General features: G+C 48.6%; 1 protein-coding gene across 3 annotated transcripts in view; it reads right to left on the bottom strand.

The window, feature by feature from the left end:
• TSC22D3 (TSC22 domain family member 3) overlaps positions 1 to 17,801 on the bottom strand; it is a 61,080-nt gene extending 43,279 nt beyond the window's left edge. The window contains exons 1-2 of one of the 3 annotated variants that reach the window (XM_069462978.1): positions 17,763 to 17,801; positions 16,870 to 17,295 (exon numbers count right to left, since the gene is read on the bottom strand). In XM_069462978.1, coding sequence (XP_069319079.1) covers positions 16,870 to 17,189 — 320 coding nt within the window. In that variant the 5' untranslated portion in view covers positions 17,190 to 17,295; positions 17,763 to 17,801. Of the gene's footprint in view, positions 1 to 16,869; positions 17,296 to 17,548; positions 17,743 to 17,762 lie in introns of those variants that run through there. The other 2 variants (XM_069462977.1, XM_069462979.1) reach the window with 2 other exon arrangements.
• Positions 17,802 to 20,009: the final 2,208 nt, after the last annotated feature.

The following is a 20,009-nucleotide window of genomic DNA, read 5'->3' as shown; positions in this document are numbered from 1 at the left end:
CCCACGGGCTGAATCAGCTGGAGTGCCCCAAACCCACATCAGTAGCCTGCCTGTCCAGCCCAAGCTCACACAGGCCCCACAGAGCACATGGTGCCCCTAGTTAGGAACATGGTCTTCCCCTCTAGTGGAAGCCAGTGACCACCCCCTCCCTGAGCCTGCTCCTCAGGGTCAGGAGACAAAAGAGGCCTGCAGTGGGAACAGGACAGGAGGGGACAAAGCATTCCGCAGGCAAGAAAGATATGGAGTGTATCGATTCTGACTAAACAGATGGACTCCGTAACAATCAGGGCTGACCTAAGGAACCAGCTTCTACGTAGCTATTTTCAAGCCTAGGCGATGTGTCCACCCACTGGGAGTGTTTTAGAAGAGACTCTTGTTTCAGCTGGGGAGTTAAAGTCCTTCAGTGGCTTACAACTTTTTTGTTGTTGTTAAACAGATAATCACCCCTGATTCCTATCCCTACCCCCCAGTCTAATCTGGAAACTGTCAGGATCTCTGGATACAAAGTCCTTAGCGAAGCAGCAGAGAAGCTCTGAGGGAGGTGCAGCTGAGGCCAGGAGCTCTGCCCACCAAGCTTCTGGGGCTCCTAGTGCCTGCCCCCAACATCCACCACCCACGTGGGGACACCTTTTATTTCAGTGGAAAACTAACTAACCAGTTTGAAAACCCTCTGTTGAGGAAAAATCAAACCAGGTGAGGACCAAAGCTCTACAAACTTTAAAAGACACATGTAGATTCTTATTTGTGATCTTGTTGTGTCTTCCAGGTGTGGGTTTGTGTCTATTTGGTGAGGGCCGTGGCACAGTCTACCTCTCCTCTTTCTTTTTTTGTATTTTTGTCCTCCTCCAAACGCTCTTCTCCTATCCTTCCCTCCATCATATTCTTCCTTGCCTCTCCTCCCCTCCCCCAAGCTCTCCTCCCTTTCTGCCTTCCCCCTCCCTTTCCTGCAACTGCCAAGGAAGACACTAAAGATTCCTTGAAAACCATTGTCCTGAGGGAATTCTAGGATCCCTTCCAATCTTAGGAATCTATAATTGATTAAGGTTAACTGAGTGGCCAGAAATCACCCATGAAATTATTGTTGAAAGAATGAACTGAACCAAGAAGGAGGCCTAGCAGGGAGGGAGCAGTGTGGTTGTGAGGACACCAAGGCTGTGGGCAGGTGTCTGGACAGGTGGAGGGAGGTTCCTCTTCTACTCACTGTCACCACTGCAGTTTGCCCAGCAGTGGAGATGCTGATTGGTTGGCAGAAGACACTGTAGATGATATGCCGTATAGGGAGCCTGGCCTGGCAAGGTGCTCTCTGGTTAGTGAAATGTCACCTGCTATGGCTTAGGGACTCTCACCATATAACCCAGGGAGGGATGATCAACTTTGAAGGAATCTGAATGCAGTGCAATGTACCAAACACCAACGACCACCAAGGAGATTGGTTTTAGGTAGCTCATCTGTGCATTATTGGAGAGAGAGTGGCTATGTATAGTGGCAGTCAGATTCTCAAAGGGACCTCCATTGAATCATGCAGCAGTGGTTCTGGTGAGAGTGGGAGTTTACCAAGAAAGTAGGTTTTTAAGACAGAGGAGACGGAGGGCCAGTCTAGTCTCTCATCTTACACTTGCTTTTCGATATGGATGTCAACATCTGAAAATGCCCCCAATTCAATTGAGAATTCCTGCAGATTCACACATGAAGAACTCAAGAAATGCATTCTGGATTCAGTATTTGCATTTTGGGGATGATGGGGTTACTGGGAGACATTTGGTTGAAGGGCTCATTAGCAACTGCACATTAATGACACCCCAAACACCCTGGTTCTCGTTACTAACCCATTCCAAGCCCATCATCCTTGAGTTTTGAAAATCTACCCTACTACCCTAATGTTCTGTTCAGCCTGGACCTCCTCTTGGGGTCATGACTCTTATACATTTATCACCTTCTAGTTCTTTTTCTTTTGTCTTGTTTATGTGAACTCCCTCTCCCACCGCAACACCATTCTGACATTCTGGGGTCCAATGACTTGGGGTTCAAGTTTCCATGCATCCCATCCCCATACATCAAGATTTTAGAAGCATAGTCTCCCAGAATATCTGAGTCACAAGAGACCCTAGAGACCATCTTGTCTCTCCCCTCCCCCATTCATTAAGTAGGGAAAGCCGCCCACAGAAGGGCAGGGAGTTACTTACTCAAGCTCAAGCATCAGATTGGTGGCAAAGTCTGGACTCGAACCCAAATCTTCTGGATCTAAATCTGACCCACTTTCTACCACTTCGAGCTGTAGCTCCTCCAGGAACTGTGCCTCCTCCCCGAGCTCTGGGTTCTCCCCGAGTTGGGGCTCCTCCACAAGCTGGGGCTCCTCCAGCCTTTCCACCTTCATGTCACCGCTGTCCAAGGAAGCCTGGATTGCCTGGCTGGGGTTGGTTCCCTCCTCTGTCTTACTTGAGCCCGCTCTCCCTCTCTCCCGCTTTCTCTGTAGCTGCCGGGCTAGGGCGGGAGCAACTGGAAACTCCAGGCTCAGAAGAAAAAGTGCTCAGGGAGCCTCAGGGCCAGCCTGGGCTGGCTCAGCTGTGGAGGCGGGAGGAAATTCACGGCCCTGAGTGCCTTGGGGGGCTCCCAGGCTCTGAGGGAAGGCTGGAGCTCCTGGGGAGAGTGCTGCTCTCGGGATCTTCTGCCGAGGCCGGGCCAGCTTCCTAAACTAACTCCCAGACTGAAGGGGAGGGCCGGATCCTCAGGGGGAGCCCAGACGGCGGCTCTGCCAGCCAGCCCCTGTGGTTGGAACTTTCAAAAAGACCAATGTTTCAGCAACTGATTTCTTTTCCAACCCGAACAGCAGGCCTTTCTGTCCCCCTTGCATGACTGTGGCTGTGGCATGCAGCCCCAGCCTGAGCAGAAGCAGGATTCCAGAGCCGGGGCTCCGTAACACCCAAACCACCGGTCAATTCCATTAAATAAAATCAAATAAAAAAACACCATTTTTGGCATCAGGTGTACCCAAAGCTGGTCTCCTGGCATGGAGAGGTTGTGTACCTACTGGGATGGGATGTGCACAACCGTCTAGAGACGAGAAGTTGGAAGACCATTGGATCAGAAAATCAGGAGACATGGTTTCTCTTTCCAGCTGGTCACTAATTGGCTGTTTGGTTGGGGGCAGATATCCACCCCACACTGGGCCTCAGTTTCCTCATCTGTAACCGGGGGTGGTCAGACCGGATGGCTGCAAAAACTCCTACCAGTTCTGACACTCTGTGTCTCTGTCTAAGGTGCATGTGGAGGCAGAAGGTGCCAGCCACCAACCCTGGGAAGGGAGAGGCTGTCCCCAGCCCCATTGCCCTCTGAAATCCTTTCGCATTTGGGAACAATGCCAGTAGGGCATCCTGGTGCTTCTGTTAGGTTTTGATCTCTGGGTAAACATTTCAGAGCTCTCTACAACCCAGCAGGGTGGAAACCAAAAGTGTTCTCAGTCATTTATACCTGAATGTGAATGAAGAAGATTGAGAGAGCAAGCCTTGACAGGGAGAAAGCTCACCAGACCTGGCTCTGGGCAGGAAATGGTATGTGATTGACAGGGCAAGGGGAGGGGTCAGTGAGAGAAGGATTTAGTGAGAAAGGGAGGCAAGGCAAGCCAGAAAAGGTTTTGTTCTAGTACCATGTAAGACTTGCCTAATGACAATGAAGGGATACTCAGCGCTTTCTAGGAGTGTCCTCTCTTAATTTTCCCAACCACATTACCACCAATTTCTAGAGAAGGAAACTGAGGTCCAGAGTGGTTGCACTTGCCACGGTCACAGAGTCTATCAGTAGTTGTTCTGCTCAACAGTCCTGGGCACACCTTGCAGCCAATACTATTAATAGAATATACTAGCAAAGCCTCTCACATTTAAATACGAGACTGAGGGCACAGCATTTGGGAGACATGGTCATTTCTGGGGGTCAGTTTCAAGTGTAATTTTCAGCACATTAGTTCTTTATTCTCTTCACTGACCTCCCTCCTGTTCATCTGGCAGGTGATGAGCTCTTCAAAGTCTTCCTGATCCTGACTTTCAGCTGATAGGCCATTACACTCCTTAGGAGAATCACTCTGCCTAAATCAAGGCTGCCTAATCTTGGCAGTGAGAAAATTTCCTTGGGGGTTTCCTCCTATCTGACGGGGCTTCAGTGAGCCAGAGCATTTTCAAAATCCACATCTTAGGGCATTAGCAGTGACTGGGATTATTTCGCTTTTCCTTACTATTGATTTTTGGGCAAGAATCACTCACAGCGGGGCACATTTGGTGCCCCAGGTCTTTATGAGGTGAATTTTCTTTTGCAGATTTTCTAATTCTGGGTGAAGTCCCTGTGGCCTGTCTTTCTGCACTTTTCCTTCGTTAAAATCAATTGTGATGATATTGTTATTTGTGTGATTACTATTTGATGTCTGTCTCCACCACTAAATTGAAAGTTTCCCATGGCAAGGATCCTGCATGGTTTGTTGTTTCCTGCTGTATCCCCAGTGTCTAACCTGTATCCCCTGTGTCTAATCTTCATTGTATGCACGAAGGAGAAATCCTCCTCCTCCACAACAAGTACCTGGGGTGGGCAGTCTTACTTCAATGCCTCAACATGGGGGTGCTCCCCAAAACTGTTAGAGTGTGGGATATGGGCTGCCCATTGAAACTAATTTAGCTAGGAGAAAAGAGGGCTGAAGAATGCTGGAAGGGGTTCTAACAGCTTCTTAGTCCATTCCCCGACTCTATTCTAGTCACAGGAGAGTGTATGCTAGTTTTACTGGCTTACCTCCAATAGAAATTTCATTGACATTTTCAATATGAAAATATTTTCATGAAAACACTTTCATCTTTTACATATGTACTTTCCTTTTCCTTACAAGCACCTGCTCCTAAGCCCTTTGCTTTTTCCTACCTGTCTGTCCCCTTCTGTCCATGGTCCTTATAAAACCAGCCCTCTCATACTTCTATCCAGTTCCTATTGCTACTGTCACCACTTTCCCCATATTTATAAATTATGCATAACATCCCTTGGTAACTTTGCCTAGCTTCTCTGAATGCTTATAGTCAGGAAGTTCTTTCTGCTATCTAATCTCAATTCTTCACGCTACAGTATAGGCCTGTTTCCTCTTGTTCTGCTCCTAGTGTGGTTGGGAAACAGCTAATCACTATCTCTGAGTTGTGGCTTTTCTTATATTTGAAGATCAACCTCTCTTTTCTCTGTCTATCACCTTCCACCCCACCCTTAAACATCTCTTAGATCAATAATCTTAGTTCCTTTAGCTTTGCCCCACAGGTCCGTGAAGTCCCAGGTTCACCTCCTGTTTGCTAAACAAGTCCTGTTGGCCTTATCCTGACCCTTCACAGTCAGATTCCCTTGTTCACACTGAGCTCTCAGCTATCATCTGCCCTGTCATTGCGGTGGGACCACCTCTCTCAAATGAAAGCTCTTTGGGGCCCCTTGATCAATTTCTTTGCCCTTCCTGGAGGTGTAGTCTCCATTCCCTTCTACATGCAGGCTGTTTTTCAGACATTTGCAGCCCTGTAAATTTACACCTTGGGCCCCAGAAAGGAGCACAGCCTGAAGCTCTGTGCCCCACTGCCTCTGTACAATGAGAAGCATTCATAACTCAGAAGGAAGCCCGAAAAGGGAAAGAAAACCCAGACGACTCTCCCTTTCTTTTTTCTTTACAGTGAATAATTTACAAAAACAAATTTTCCTCCCCACAGGCTATACCCACTTTATCACTGGTCCCCAGGGCCAGCCTTTACACATTTCCATACTGTCATGCACTATTTTTAGCAAAGGATGACATTAAATACCAGTTACCCCATGGGCTTCAAACTCATCTCTTCCTCTTGTCAGAATGTTGTCAATCCTCCCCCTTGGGACCTGCTGGCTACTTATAGCCTGGAGATAATTCCAGGGGTGTGAAAACTACCTACATAGTATGACTTCAGGGGTCCTTGAGAAAGTCTGTGTCTGAAAATGTCTCCTTTGGGCTGAGTCTGATGATTAGAATTTCAGCATTAGAGATTCATTTCTTTAGCTCAAATATCACTTCCTCAGGAAGCCTTGTCTGATACTTTGTACACTTTTCCTTAGTGTGACTGGTTAATGTCTGTCTCTCCCACTTCATTGACTATTCAATGATGGCCAAGACCATGCCTTTTGTGTGTTTCCCATTATAGCCCCAGTACCTAACACCAAGCCTTGAGGTGTGCAATGAATATTTGCTATTGACTGAACCTGTTCATGAACTTAAATGTGAATTCTCCAGAGCACTGGTGGGAAAAAATATGGGCACGAGTGACCAGGACACTAACCTGGGGAGAGGGCCTCAGAAAGCAAGGAGGGAGTGTTGACCATAAACAGTACCCTCCTTGCCCAGTTTACCTTGAACCTGGTTTCTTTTGCTACTACAGCTCCCTGTCCCTTCCTGTCAGTTTGAGGCTTCTCGCCTTTTTCACCCCTACCCCAATTTACAGGGCATCTGGGGAAGAAGGGTTTGACCTGAAGTGCAAACAAGACTAAAATGACACCCTGCAGAGCCACCAGCAACTTTTTTCCAGAGAGACTTGGGCAAATGGCATATGTGTTCTCATGGCAGCACCTTGACTCCCGCCTGCTTCTGTTACACACCTCAGAGAGGCCTCATGGAGACCAAGGCCAGAGATGCACAGATATGAAGCCATAGCTCCCAGGCTCCTCTGGTGCCCACCCTCAACTGCAGCCCCAGGCTCAACCCTCCTGGTTCCAATGGGCTTTTTCTCCAGGTATAAGGGGGAAGTACCTTCCTGTTCCCAGGCCCTGAAGGCCTCCACCTAGCCAGGGCTAACCCAGGGTCCTGAGGAGAGGGCACTACGGTCCAGCTTGCCCTGAGTCAGAGAGGGACAATGGTTGGGGAGGGGGGAACAGAGTGAACTTTTCTGTCTTGTTCCTGAAGCTTGGCGACTCTGGGTTCTAGCCCAGGAAGAATCAAAAGTGTTCCCACCCCAGGCCAGCCCCTTCCTACCCAAGAACACTGCTGGACCAGTAAGGTCCTCCTCCCCTCTCCCAACCAGAAAGCCCCACCACCCACTTCCCACCGTGCCAAAGCCAACCCATTCTTTGAGGCCCTGCTGGAAATTGCCGCCATAAAGAAACTCTCCCTTCCTAGTTTGCTTTGGCACCGCCCAAGCTCCAGACCTGTGGACCCTGGGAGCAGTAAGCTTGAGGCCTTTCCAGGAGCAGGAGAGGCCTGCGGTCAGTTGCGCCAGTGCTTTGTTCCCCGCTGGCCTTGGATGCAGCTGCTGCACTCCCCCCAGCTACACTCTCAGCTCTTCTCGGCCCTGGTCCTAGCCTCTGACGTGTCCCGTGTCCTCTACAGTGCTTAGCAGGGTAGGCATTCAATAAATCCGCAGTCAGAGCTCAATAAATAGCAGGCCCTTGGTCAATAAATGATGGATTGATTAATTGGAGTGCTTGGTTGCTTACTACAAGGCTGAATGAGGTGCTGCCATCATTCACTTCTCTGTGCACTTGGGCAGGCAGATTATGTTGCCTTAAAATTAAGCAGTTCTTATTCTTTCCTTCCTTCCTTTTTTTTCTTTTTCTGCACCTATGAACCAAAAGGGCAGAAGGAATAGGGAGAAGCAGAGAAGCAAGAGGCTGGAAGCGTGAGAGGAATCCCAAAAAGGGAAATTCTGTACCTCTACCTCAGGACTCCCAATTTTCACTGGATTCTGGCTATGATCTAGGGGCCTAGGGGTGCCCAGCTCTTCTGACCCCTGAGATGGTGGGCTTGTCTTGGGCCTGTTCAAGGACTTATGGGTCAGCTTTGGACACAAACCATGCCTCCTGATAATTCCTACACCACCTTTTTGACTTTGTTTCCCTGTTTCTTCCTCTCTTTCTTGAACTGGAGAGCAGTGTCTCCACCTACTCTCAGCCTGTGAGCCATTTACCCACTGGCAACACAGTGGGACAGGCTGGGGCAAAGACAACGGAACAGAAGAGGAGCTATTGGTTTAGTCACAACCCTTGAGCCAGTGGAATATTAGATTGATGGCGATATTCTGTGTTGTAGATAGATTCGCTTATTAGAGAACTATGTCAGAGAATCTAGCAATCCTGACTTCACCGGGGGCTCAGTTGCACCAAGCCAGTAATGTGATTTTCTGAATAGGCCAGGAAGAGAGCTGAGAATCATTGTGAATTCAGGCCAGCCTGGGGACTTTGAGACTTCATGGAAAATGGACTAGGAATTGGCTTTCGAAAGGCCTTCCTTTAAACAGCTCCTCCAGCTTCTGGTAAACCCTTCCACCTGGTGTCGGTCAGCCTGGGGCTCCCTCCCACACCCCTGCCAAACAATCCCTGAACCAACAAGCAGATACAAAAGGAAGAGGGACTTCTAAGAACTGATCTGGGGCCCCTTCATACATGAGGCGGTTTCTTTAGCAGTGCACTAATCAGGTTATAGCAGGTTCTTCCTCCTCCTGCCGCCCCAAATTTCTGAAGTCCAACTAAGTCCACTCCAGCTCACCTGTCTGCTTACATTTACTGCTGAGTGTGGAGACTGAGGGGGGTCACCTTTGCAGCCTGGCACTTGCTTCTGAGTAGATTGCCTGCCTGACACTGGGGAGAACAGGCTTTTCCTTGGGAAGTATGATGAGCTTGACTTCAACCCCCAGCAGGCTTCCAAATGCCTGGCCCCAGGGAAGCCTGCCACTGAGCAAGCAGAAGCTTGATGCCTCTGTAACCTGGCTGTGTTACATAAGGCACTACACTAGTTATGAGTCAGGGCCCTCCGGCTGGCCTAGGCCCAGCCTAGTCTGGGAGTGAAGCTAAACAGCAGCATTGAAAGAGGGGTGTCTCGGAGTGGGGTAAGCCAGGAAGGAGCCGCTGAAGCCACTTCCCTTCCTCTCACTTCTCACCCACTTCTTCCTTAGGGATTGCTGTAGCCAATCACCAGCCTAGATAGCATGGAGCGGGAATCCTGGCCAGACCCCTAAGCTGTGAGCAGCTGCTCTCCATCTCCCCTGAAGAGATGAGAGGAAGTGGGCTGAGTATTCAAGGCTATTTTGTGAGTAAAGTCTTCCTTCGAGGAAGGATGGGGAAGGTCCCTGTGGTGCTTTGTCTATAGACAGGGGCCTGATCTCAGGCTGGACCTATTTGAGGAAAGCGGCTCCCAGGAGAGGAAGGCTGATAGTGAGCCTGGGTCATCACTGACCAAAGCTGCTTCCAGCTCTTGTTTTCCTTTGGGCTAGTGTCTGCACAATGGGAAGCTTCCCATTCAGTCTCCTGTGCTGGCTGGGATCTTACACCATTTCCAGAAGGGCCATGGATACTTTGGAGCAGAAATTTCCAGCTAGAAAGTACATGTGAACTTGCCTTGTCCACTGATAAAATTCCCTCCTGCCTGGAGTAGCATTTGGAAAAGCTTGCTTTCTGCTCTCACAGACCCTATCTTAGCCCCACTCCAACTCTAGTTAAACTGGATTTCAGCAAGGTAGGAAGTGGCCTCCAGAAGCCATTTTGCCTGACCTGACTCCTCCTCAAACCTAGGTTGCTCTGAGGCTGGGATCTAGCCTTCTGGCCTTCACGGTGTTCCTGTTAGCCCATGGGGTTCTATGGAGGGCCTTGTCTGCCAAAGCTTGGTGCTTCAGTGAAGCCCTAACCTTTGTTCTATTATTGCAGGCCTTGGGACAGCACAGTATGTCCTGGGCCATTATTGCTCTCTTCATCTAAAAGGAAATTTCATCTTTTTGACCCCTGTGAGCATGGAATGCTTTCCCTTGAGTGCAGTGAGCACACTAAGTGCCCCACCAAATGAGCCCAAGCTTTAGTCCCAACTCAGCACATTGGTTTCTCCAGGGCTCAAGAGGCTATTGCACGACACCAACTAATTTGTTATGTAAACCCAGCCAGCCATGGCAGATTATGGTTTCACAGTTATCTTGAGGGATGCCTTACATAAGAGCAGAAAGTTCAGGTAGGAGCAGAATTGAGATGAACAAACATACTACAACAGCCACCACCAGGTACAGACACGGCCGACCTCGTCCCTCTCAACCAACACACAAGGTAGGGGCAAGTACTCTGCTGAGCTCCATTGACCAGGGGGTCCTAAGATCCTGGCAGCCTTGGCCAGATACATCCATCTCCAGTTAGCCAGACTCTCTGGCCTTCAGAACCTGGTCTGGAAAGGAGCCAACACTCTACCTGGAATTGAGAGCTTGTTAGTTTATCTGAAAGTGCAAATATAAGCAGGAATGTTAACCTTCTCTTCAGGCAGGGAGGGAAAATAAGGTCACCCTGGAAAGAGTTATTTTCTGAGGAGTGGGCTCATGTGGGTCCACTCCCGGCAAAACTGAGTAGATGAAATTCAGGCTCTGTTCTTTCCATCTTTCTTTGAGAGCGTGAACCTTCCTTCCAACCAGATCTCTTGGGCTCTCAGGCTGCCCAGAGCCCCACGCTGCAGCAGCCCACCCAAGCTAGGCCTCTGATGGACTCTGGCCCCATCTCTCTACCTTTCTTCTCCAAAGTTGGCTTTCCTATGTCCCATCCCCATGTAACCCTACTCTCAGTGAGCTGTCACCCTGACCAAAGGTCTGATAAACAAATCCATACAAAGAAGTCAATGACAAGTAATGGTGTCACATGTTACTCTTTTAAAAGGTATGCTAGACCTTGGCCATTCGTGAGAGATTCACACTAAATCTTTTGTCAGTCTCCAACTCATGAATGCAATCTTGAATGCACATCACTTCTATTTCCAACTAGCACCATCACTTTGTTAAACTTCTTAGCTTTCTTTTCATGTAATCACTCGCACCAGCAGCTGACTCCGGGAGGGAGCATTCTCCTCAAAGACACAAGACATTTGCTCATTTCACGAGAGTTACTATGTGTGGACTGATTGTAAGCAGAGGACCACAGAATTGTGTTGAAAAGAGGGTTCTGGGCAATGCCACTCCTAGGACTATACCCAAAAGAACTAAAAGCAGGGACTCAAACAGATACTCGTACACCGATGTTCATAGCAGCATTCTTCACAATAGCCAAAAGGTGGAAACAACCCAAGTTTCCACTGACAGGTGAATGGATAAACAAAATATGGTATATTCATACAATTGAATATTATTCAACCATAGAAAAGAATGAAGTGCTGATACATGCTACAACATGGATGATCCTTGAAAACATTATGCTGAGTGAAAGAAGCCAAACACCTAGCGTATGATTCCACTTATATAAAATATCTAGAGTAGACAAATTCATAGAGACAGAAAGTAGAATAGAGATTACTGGTGGGTAGGGGGATGGAAGAATAAGGAGTTATTGTTTAATAGGCAAAGAGTTTCTGTTTGGGATGATGACAAAGGTCTGGAAATGGTGATGGCTGCACAACATTGTGAATGTACTTAATGCCACTGAATTGTACACTTAAAAATGGTTAAAGCAGCAAACTTTATATTATATATATTTTATCACTATATAAATGTATTATATACAGCATATACATATATAATACATCTTTCCCCCCACCTTACACACATTCCCATACTCATATATAATAGTAGGTGCTAGATAGGGCACCAGGCTCACTCATTGGTGAAAGTACTGACCCCCTCATACTAGCCTCCTAGCGTATGTGATTCACATCTGTGCCTCAGCAAAAAGATAATTTCTTACATGTCTGGGTTCTCATGAGGTACCCAAACCATGAATGTTAAGTTTGCAAATGCATTTGTCCCTTAATCCAAGAGTGTCTATTCTTTGTCAGACCACTAGGCACTCAGGAAATAGTTATTTTAAATTACCTGGGGCTAAGGAAGGACTTTCGAAGCTTGATACCAAAAGCAAAAATCACAAAGGCAAAGAATGACAGGCTTAACCACATAGAAACCCAAAACCTCTCTACAGCAAAGAACTCCGTCCTCAAAATCAAATGGTAAATTAGTTGACAAAGGGTTGCAATCTCTAATTCAGGGTTTCTCACGGTGTGGTCCGCATACCACTGGTGCTATGGGAGAGGAGTTTTAGATGGTACATGGACAGAAAACTAAATCTTAAATAGTATGAATTTAGGCACTACAGCAGGTAGCCCCTTAAATCATACCATGTAAGTGGCTACCTGCTCAGAAGCCAGCTCCAAGAATAAACATGAAATTATTGGTTCTAAGACTTACTTAGAGAAGCACAAATAATTTTTTGTGCAAATTATTCTTGAAATCCTGATCTCTGAATCTGTATATCAGCTCAATAGGGGATAGTAAATGGATTAGCGTACATACGGCAATTAGAAATGTTTGCTATTATTATTATCTTCTGAGAATCTATCTGTGAGAACCAGTTGGTGCTGGGCCAGAAGCTTAAAGGTAGAATCCTAGGGCTTTTAGAGACGGATGGGAACTCAGATCCAGAGTCTTTCAGACCACACTGGGTAGGTATGCTCTGGGGTCAAAAGCAGAATAGAGCTGATTAAAGGGTTTTGGGTAAAATCTTAGAAATAAATTTGAGGTTACAACAACAACAATCACAGCAACAGAATATTGCCCAAGTTCATGTTCCAGCTTGCCACATCTTACAGGTCAGAGAATTAAGGCCCTTCAAATTTCAGCTTAGGAAGTTTTTTCATATACTACCTTTAAGTAAGAAACTTCACCTGTTTGCACAGCATATATCTATCTCTCCTAAGTTTTCCATTATTAGAAGCATATTCAAATGACAAAGTTGAGTCACCCTAATAATCAGGTGACCAACCATCCTTGTTTCCCTGGGATTGTCCCCCAGAAAGTCCTGTGTCCCAGGACTGGGATGATTGGTCCCCTTATCTACTAAGGACATTTTGACTATTTGGAAAGGTTTTGGGCCCACATTTACCTCTGCTTCATAGACAATTCTTTTTTTTTTTTTTTTTTTTTGAGACAGAATCTCACTCTGTTGCCCGGGCTAGAGTGAGTGCCGTGGCGTCAGCCTAGCTCACAGCAACCTCAAACTCCTGGGCTCAAGTGATCCTACTGCCTCAGCCTCCCGAGTAGCTGGGACTACAGGCATGCACCACCATGCCCGGCTAATTTTTTCTATATATATATTTTAGTTGGCCATATAATTTCTTTCTATTTTTAGTAGAGACGGGGTCTCACTCTTGCTCAGGCTGGTCTCGAACTCCTGACCTCGAGCGATCCACCCGCCTCGGCCTCCCAGAGTGCTAGGATTACAGGCGTGAGCCACCGCGCCCGGCCTACAATTCTTAAGTGTTCTAACAATTTCTTTAGCGTTAGTTTAGTTATGTAGTGTTCATAACAATTCTTTCTTTATAGACAATTCATAGACTCCACCTGAGATCATTGTGAGGCTCTGTTCTTCATTTTGAGGTACTGAGCAAGTTGGTTAATTTTTCCCAGCCTTGATTTCCTTCTTTATAAAATGAAAATGAGTAGTAATAGTACCCATTTCATAAGGTTGGTGTAAATATTAAATGATATTATGCAGATATAATGCTTAGTATACATTGTAAATGTTCAATAAATGTTAGCTATTAATCCATTATAGTTATTACTTATAGAACACAAGATTGAAGAGATGGTGTTTAACGCCCCACCCCCAATAGTAGAGGCATCATTTGCATACCAACAAGCTACATGTTCATTACCACTGATTCATATGTATATACACAGCACTGACCACCATCAGGGCTTCTACCAGGCTATTAGAGTTACTGCATGTGGGGGCAAAACCACACTTAAACCTTAATAAAGATTTTCCAAAACACGATTAAAGTTGTAAAATCTTTACATGGGACCACATCAACACTTAAGTAGTTGTCCAACCAAAAAAAAAAATATCTATTGAGTGCTGGATACATACCTAGGAGCCAAGGGAAAACCAAGTGAGTAAAACACAACCCTACCCTCAAATTGCTTACACTCTTGTGTTACAAGGAAATCAAGAGCTAAGCTGAAAGCCAGGGACAGGTCAAAGCAGACAAACCAGATATAAATCAAGACTGTGCCCTTCCCTTCTTCCCAAGAATATAGGAGCCCTGGAAGAAGAGGAATGGGCTGAAGGAGGAGGGGTGGGGAGAGTAGCTTCTCCAGCAGGAGAGGTGGCCTTGAAAGTAGACAAAGGAAAAGACACCCAACAGGAACCTGAAATGTCAAATCATTAAATGGAATAGGAGTAAAAAATGATGGCTGAGGTATGAAGATAGAGACCCAGGGAATTCAATGAAGTAAGAAAAGAAATGTTCACTGAAAAGAAGGCTATCCACCTCCAGACATCGGAGAATCCCCGTGACCAGCAATAATGGTCTCCTAGTTTGTTAATGAGCATGTCATTCTGGGCAAAACCTAAACTGAATTCAGAATCTCCAATCTGTAAGGTCCCAGTTGTCAAAGAAAGTGAGTGAATGTTTTGTCCTGCTAGAAAGATCGGGGTGTTACGACAGGACCCTGTCACTCCCCAGCCTCAGCGAAGCCTGACAGCTTGCTGGTTTGCTCCTCAGTGGTTTTGGACGCTGAGTTGCTCTGGTCCCAGGAGGCAGGGTGCTGCACAGGCACACCTTCCTAACAGTTGGCCCTCCTCCCTCACCCTGTGCCTTCAATGGCCCCCATCCCCACCCTGTAGCATTTCCAGGCTTTGCCAAGAACCAAGCGTCAATAAACTGGTGTCAGCGGAGAAGATGACAAAGGAGGTCTTCCCATTCAAGAAACCCAAATAACCAGGGCGCTCCCGAGGTGTGGCACAAGCGAACACTTTGATCTCAGGCTCTAAGCCTCACACTTCACTCACCCAGGTCCGAGCCTCCTAGGCCCAGACCCAGAGGAAGCGCCGCCGGCTCACACTTCACCAAAGCCTGGAGGGGCCCTTTCTCTCCCAGTTGAAAGAATGCAAATGTTACAAGCGCCCTTTCCAGGTTTCTCTGCTACCCCTCCCCTGGTGCCACTCTCCAACAGAGAAGGGCGGATCGTTAGGAACCTGTTAGGGATTTCGCTCCGCAGGGTTTCAGCGGCTGTGGGCTGAATGCACTTGGAGTAATCTTTCACCAGAAATGAAGATTTCCTCGAAACCTGTTCCGTCTGAGGCCTGGTTTATTTTAAACAATGAGATAATTTGATGCCCAAAGTGAAATAATAGATGGGAAAGGGCTTCAATAGCATTGAAAATGCCTGAGGAATACAACTTGTTATAATAACACTAACGAAATCAGCAGCCCTGTTTGTCCTGCCCGGAACCACTGGGGCTGGAGTGGGAGGTGATGGTGGATTTGTCTTAGGGCAAGGAAGGCAAACCTGGTCTTGGTATTAAGTGATGACAGCTCCTGCCTTTCTTTCTTTCTCTTCTTTTCTTTTCTTTCTTTTTTTTTTTGGACAGAGTCCCACTCTGTTGCTTGGGCTAGAGTGCCCTGGCGTCAGCGTAGCTCACAGCAACCTCAAACTCCCGGGCTCACGTGATCCTCCTGCCTCAGCCTCCTGAGTAGCTGAGACTACAGGCATGCGCCACCATGCCCGGCTAATTTTTTCTATATATTTTTAGTTGTCTAGCTAATTTCTTTCTATTTTTTTAGTAGAGATGGGGGTCTCGCTCTTGCTCAGGCTGGTCTCGAACTCCTGAGCTGAAAGGATCCTCCCGTCTCGGCCTCCCAGAGTGCTAGGATTACAGCCATGAGCACCGCGCCCAGCCTCCTGCCTTTCTTGATTGCTTTTAAAAGTTCTTATTTGAGCCTTACTGCTACCTGAATATTTTGTGGGTGCTCAGAATTTCTTATTACTTCCTCTGGGCACACCACCTGCCCATGACCTAGAATCGCAGAGCTAGAAGGAATCTTAGAGAGACCAGAGAGGTCAGGCAACTTGCTCCGGCTCATACAGACAGGTAGAGCCATAACTTGTACTACAACCCAGGTCCCCCACAGTGGCAGTGTCTTTCTCTTACATAAGCTTCATCGTTGAGCAAAAATAAATCCACCCTCATACACACACACACACCAGTGCCCTATCCCGATGGTGCTAAGAACACCAAACCCATGACTGGGTTTTCTGAAGTGCCTCTAAATTGTCTTGGTTGTTCTCTGAGAAAGGCTCTTACCACAGCGTCTCAGACAAGGACAGCAGCCACCTTGGGTCTTCCCATTGTGTTTCTCGCCTCTCCTCTCATTTCCTTCCCTCCCCTGCAGGATTTTTAGAAAGTCTGACCCGCACTCCAACACACGCCCAAGATGACATGGATTCATCCACCCTCCTGCCACACACAGTTCTTGAGGCACTCAAGGAGATGTCCTAGGATGCTCTCTGGGGTTGCTTTTCACCTACATTTGAAATCGAAGGCTGTGATCCATGGAGGGGGTGGGTACCGCCATCCAGAATCTTAATAAATTCTCATGGGTCTTTGATTTTTCTTATTCCCACCCACCACCATCAGGTGCTTAATTTGTCTTGACATTTTGCTTGCCCTCACTGTCAGTCAGGGCCACTCAGTAATTTTAAAAGCCTTGCGGTTTCAATCTGAGTTTGCACATTTAGAAATGGGCTTTTGAAAAGGGTGTGACTTGGATCTTGAGGGGACCCCATGGCAGAATCCCCAAAGGGGCTGTGGAAATGTATGCATTAGAGGAGTGGGTACTGCCAGCTATCTCCAAACCATATGCGGTCTGCCCACCTTCTGGGCCTCAGTGTTCCCCTCGGAAAACCTTTACAGGCACCCTTAAAAATAGGACTTGCACCTGCCAGGTCTCCCTTCAGTGCCGCAGTACTCCAGGCAGCCTCAAAGTCCAGTCATGGCACCCGGTGAGCCAAACCTCCCCAGTGCCCCTCCTGAACTTCCTGGTTGCCCCTTTTGTCAGAGGTGAGGGTGCAGCATTGCGCGCCGGGACGCATATCCACCGTGTGCCCAGCCACCCACCTGTGGAAGAAGAGCAGGATAGAGAGCATGGTCTGGTCGATGTTGCGGTTGCAGATGCCCTCGTTGATCAGGTAGCAGGGGTCCCGCAGCACTGGCTCCAGCGAATCCTGCCGCATTATGCTGTTGAGCTTGTCAGTATTGAGGTTCTCAAAGATCAGCTTCTCCTGCAGCTGCCGAAAGTTGCTCACGGTCGGGCTGCCCGGGTTGTTGTTCTCCCCGCCGCTGCCTTGCTGGAGCCCGCTCCGGTGGGCCAGGTCCAGGCAGCAGTTGCAGCAGTCGAGGCCGACAGGTGAGCGGCACTCGATCTTGGACTGGGCCATCTTCTCAGGCTCGGGGGCCGCCTGGCCTGAGAGGTCAGGGGCGGCTGGCAGGTGCGCGCCCGCCGGACTGGCCTGAGGAGACTCCAGGGTGCCTGGAAAAGACAAGCTGTGAGGAAAAGAGTTGGAAATTAGCGCCTAAAGGCAGCCACCCTGGGCTCAGCCCCTTTCTGGCTGTAGGGCTGGGGGTGCGAATAGAAACAGCTGGACAAACAGCTCTGAGCGGATCCTTCGGGCTCACTTCCTCCTCTTCCTCCTCCTCCTCCCCCTCCTCTTGAGGCCGGGGCCGCCCCCCTGAGGTGCCACACGCGGCCCCAGAGCAGTCCCAAGTTTCCCAAGTGTGAGCGGGGCTCAGGGCGGACCTGTGGCGGCAGGAAGGGCGGGCGGCAGGGCAGACGGAGAGCCGGGCGCGCCCTCTCTCCCTCCCTTCTTCTGCTCCCTCCCTCCCCGGCTCACAGGCTCTCTGGCTCTCGGGCTCCCCTGGGCTGTGCCGGCTGAGCGGTGGCAGGAGCCGAGAGCGACTGAGCGAGCTGCACGCCCGGGAGTCAGCACCGGCTGTGACAGCACGTAAATTACCCTAGAGGGGCCGGCGGGGAACGCTCCTCTGTCGCTTCCCGGGCGGGCGCCGGCCTCGAGCGACTGGGTCCCGGCCCCACCTAGCCCCGCCCCCTCGCAGCCTCGCGCCCTCGCGCCTTCCCGCCCACGCGCCCACGCTGCCGCTCGCACCGTCGCGGGGTCCCCTGGGAGCAGGCCCGGCTCCCCCTCTCAGTGCGCGCGGCGCCTCGCCTCAGGCTCTCTCGAGCCGCATCCTCCGCCCAAAATCTGCCAGCGGCCCCTCTGGGGCCGCCGCGCCTCCCTAGTCACCCGGCCTCGTGGGTCTCTAGCTCAGCGGGAGGGCAAAATGTCTCTAGTCTCACCGCGAACGGGTCCCCCTACAGGAGAGACGCCACCCTCAAGAGCTTGTCGCGTTGTAGCCTTAACCGCCACCGTCCATAAGCCCGTTTTTTGGGGGGAGGGTGGGGTGGGGGTTCAAAGAAAGCGGTTGCCCGTGCGGAGAGTCCGAGTGCCAGGCACACATCAGGAGTACCGGATAAATGCCTTAAGCCAAACTCACATAAGCACACCTAAACTCCTTAGTTTCTATTCCTTTCTTCTCACTTCACCCATTGCGCCCTCTTCCCCGCCCCCCACTTGCTCGCTCCTCTCCTCCCCGAACCCCATCTGAGGCGGTCCTCGTCCTGGCTTCCTGGAGTGCCAGCTCCCCAGGAGGCTTCCCTCCGCTCTGCCCCTTCCCTGTCACTTCTCAATCCTCCCCTTCCTTCTCTCTGATCTTCCGCTCCCACTCATTCCGCTGTTTCCCTTATTTTTTCCTCTTCTCTTTTTTTCCCCTCACTTTACCCATTTCCTCTACTTTCTGCCCCATTCCTTCTCTTTCCCCCTTCTCTATTTCTTTTCTCCCCCGCTTTCTCTAATTTCCTCGTTCCGGATTTCCTCGTTTTCTTTCTTCCCCCTCCATTTCCCTCATTTTAGTTTCCCCCTCGCTTCCCTCGCTTCACTTATCTTCTCCTATTTCCCCAAATTTGTTCTCCCCCCTCTTTTCAGAACCCCACCTGCCACCTTAGGTTATCTTCTATCTTCGTCTCTCCTTACCCTTTCAAGAGATAGGCCTGAGAGGTCCTGGGGACGGCAGTTGGGCGTCCCGAAAGTGCGGGACGTGGTGGGGGGTTGTGGGCTCTGATGAGATGGTAACTCTGAAGCTGAGGTAAAGTAAAAGGTTAGATCCGTGGAGAGCGGGCTGTTGCCCTGAGTCATACCCCACCTTGGCGAGATGTGGGGATGTACTGGGTGGGCAAGCCGTAGTCTTCAAGGGTGTCTTGGGACTCGGAGATTTGGAATACTTTAAATGTATAGGATTCAATAACTGTAGGTTCTTGAAAAATATTTAAAATATTCACTATGTTCAGTTTTCATATAAAATTCAAATAGATTTCAATTCACCCAGCACTCTCCACCCCCTCTTCAGCTGCTTCATTCAGAAGTCCACGGCCTTTCAAATAGAGCAGTATATACTGCCATCTTGTGTCCAACAGAGAACATTCTCTGTCTGCGTCACAGAGTCAGCTCTAGGAAACACGAGAGGTGCCTCCTAATGGAATCCACGTGCACTGGTTCTAAAAGTAGCAGAGCGCCTATACTAAGAGAGCCCCAAGGCCTAGGTATAGGCCGAGACACCAACCAATCAGGGCCAGAGTCACCGTTTTTCTAGCGGAGCTCTGCTTGCCTGAGTCCCTGCTGATAGGACTTCCACAGATTTGAAATTTCCTCTAAGTGCCACAAGCATAATCAGCCCTGTGATTAGGCACAAAGGGCGGCCAACTAACTCCTGTTCCCAAGGCCATGTGGGTCTTATATGGGCCCCCAAATTTGGTGGAAATGGAGGGGGTGCAGCACTCTCTCTGCTGTAATTACCAGAAAGCCAGAAACAAGCAATATCCCTGGCTTCTGATAGGATCCCAAGGTCAGGGATGAAAGAGGCTTTGGGGGTCAGAGTAGGGTCCTTGTGTTCTCACAGGACTCTATTTCCCCTCTCAAAAGCCGATACTTTAGATGTGTTAATTTCCCTATTTCTTTTGTTTCTTCTTCTTCATTGTCTTTTTTTTTTAATGTTTTTGGGTAAAATCCAGAGGAGGTAGTAGAATATGAAATTTCATCTGCATTGTGTAGACTTATAGCCTACTAAATTGTTTTTTAATTACAGTGTTTATGATTTTTCCTCTTGTTTATAATTATTTTATGTTAAATGTTATAACAAAATATATTAGA

This window comes from Eulemur rufifrons, chromosome 30, assembly GCF_041146395.1.
Source record: "Eulemur rufifrons isolate Redbay chromosome 30, OSU_ERuf_1, whole genome shotgun sequence".
In the NCBI taxonomy this organism is placed as follows: Eukaryota; Metazoa; Chordata; class Mammalia; order Primates; family Lemuridae; genus Eulemur; species Eulemur rufifrons.
This window is presented reverse-complemented; position numbering and strand designations above follow the sequence as displayed.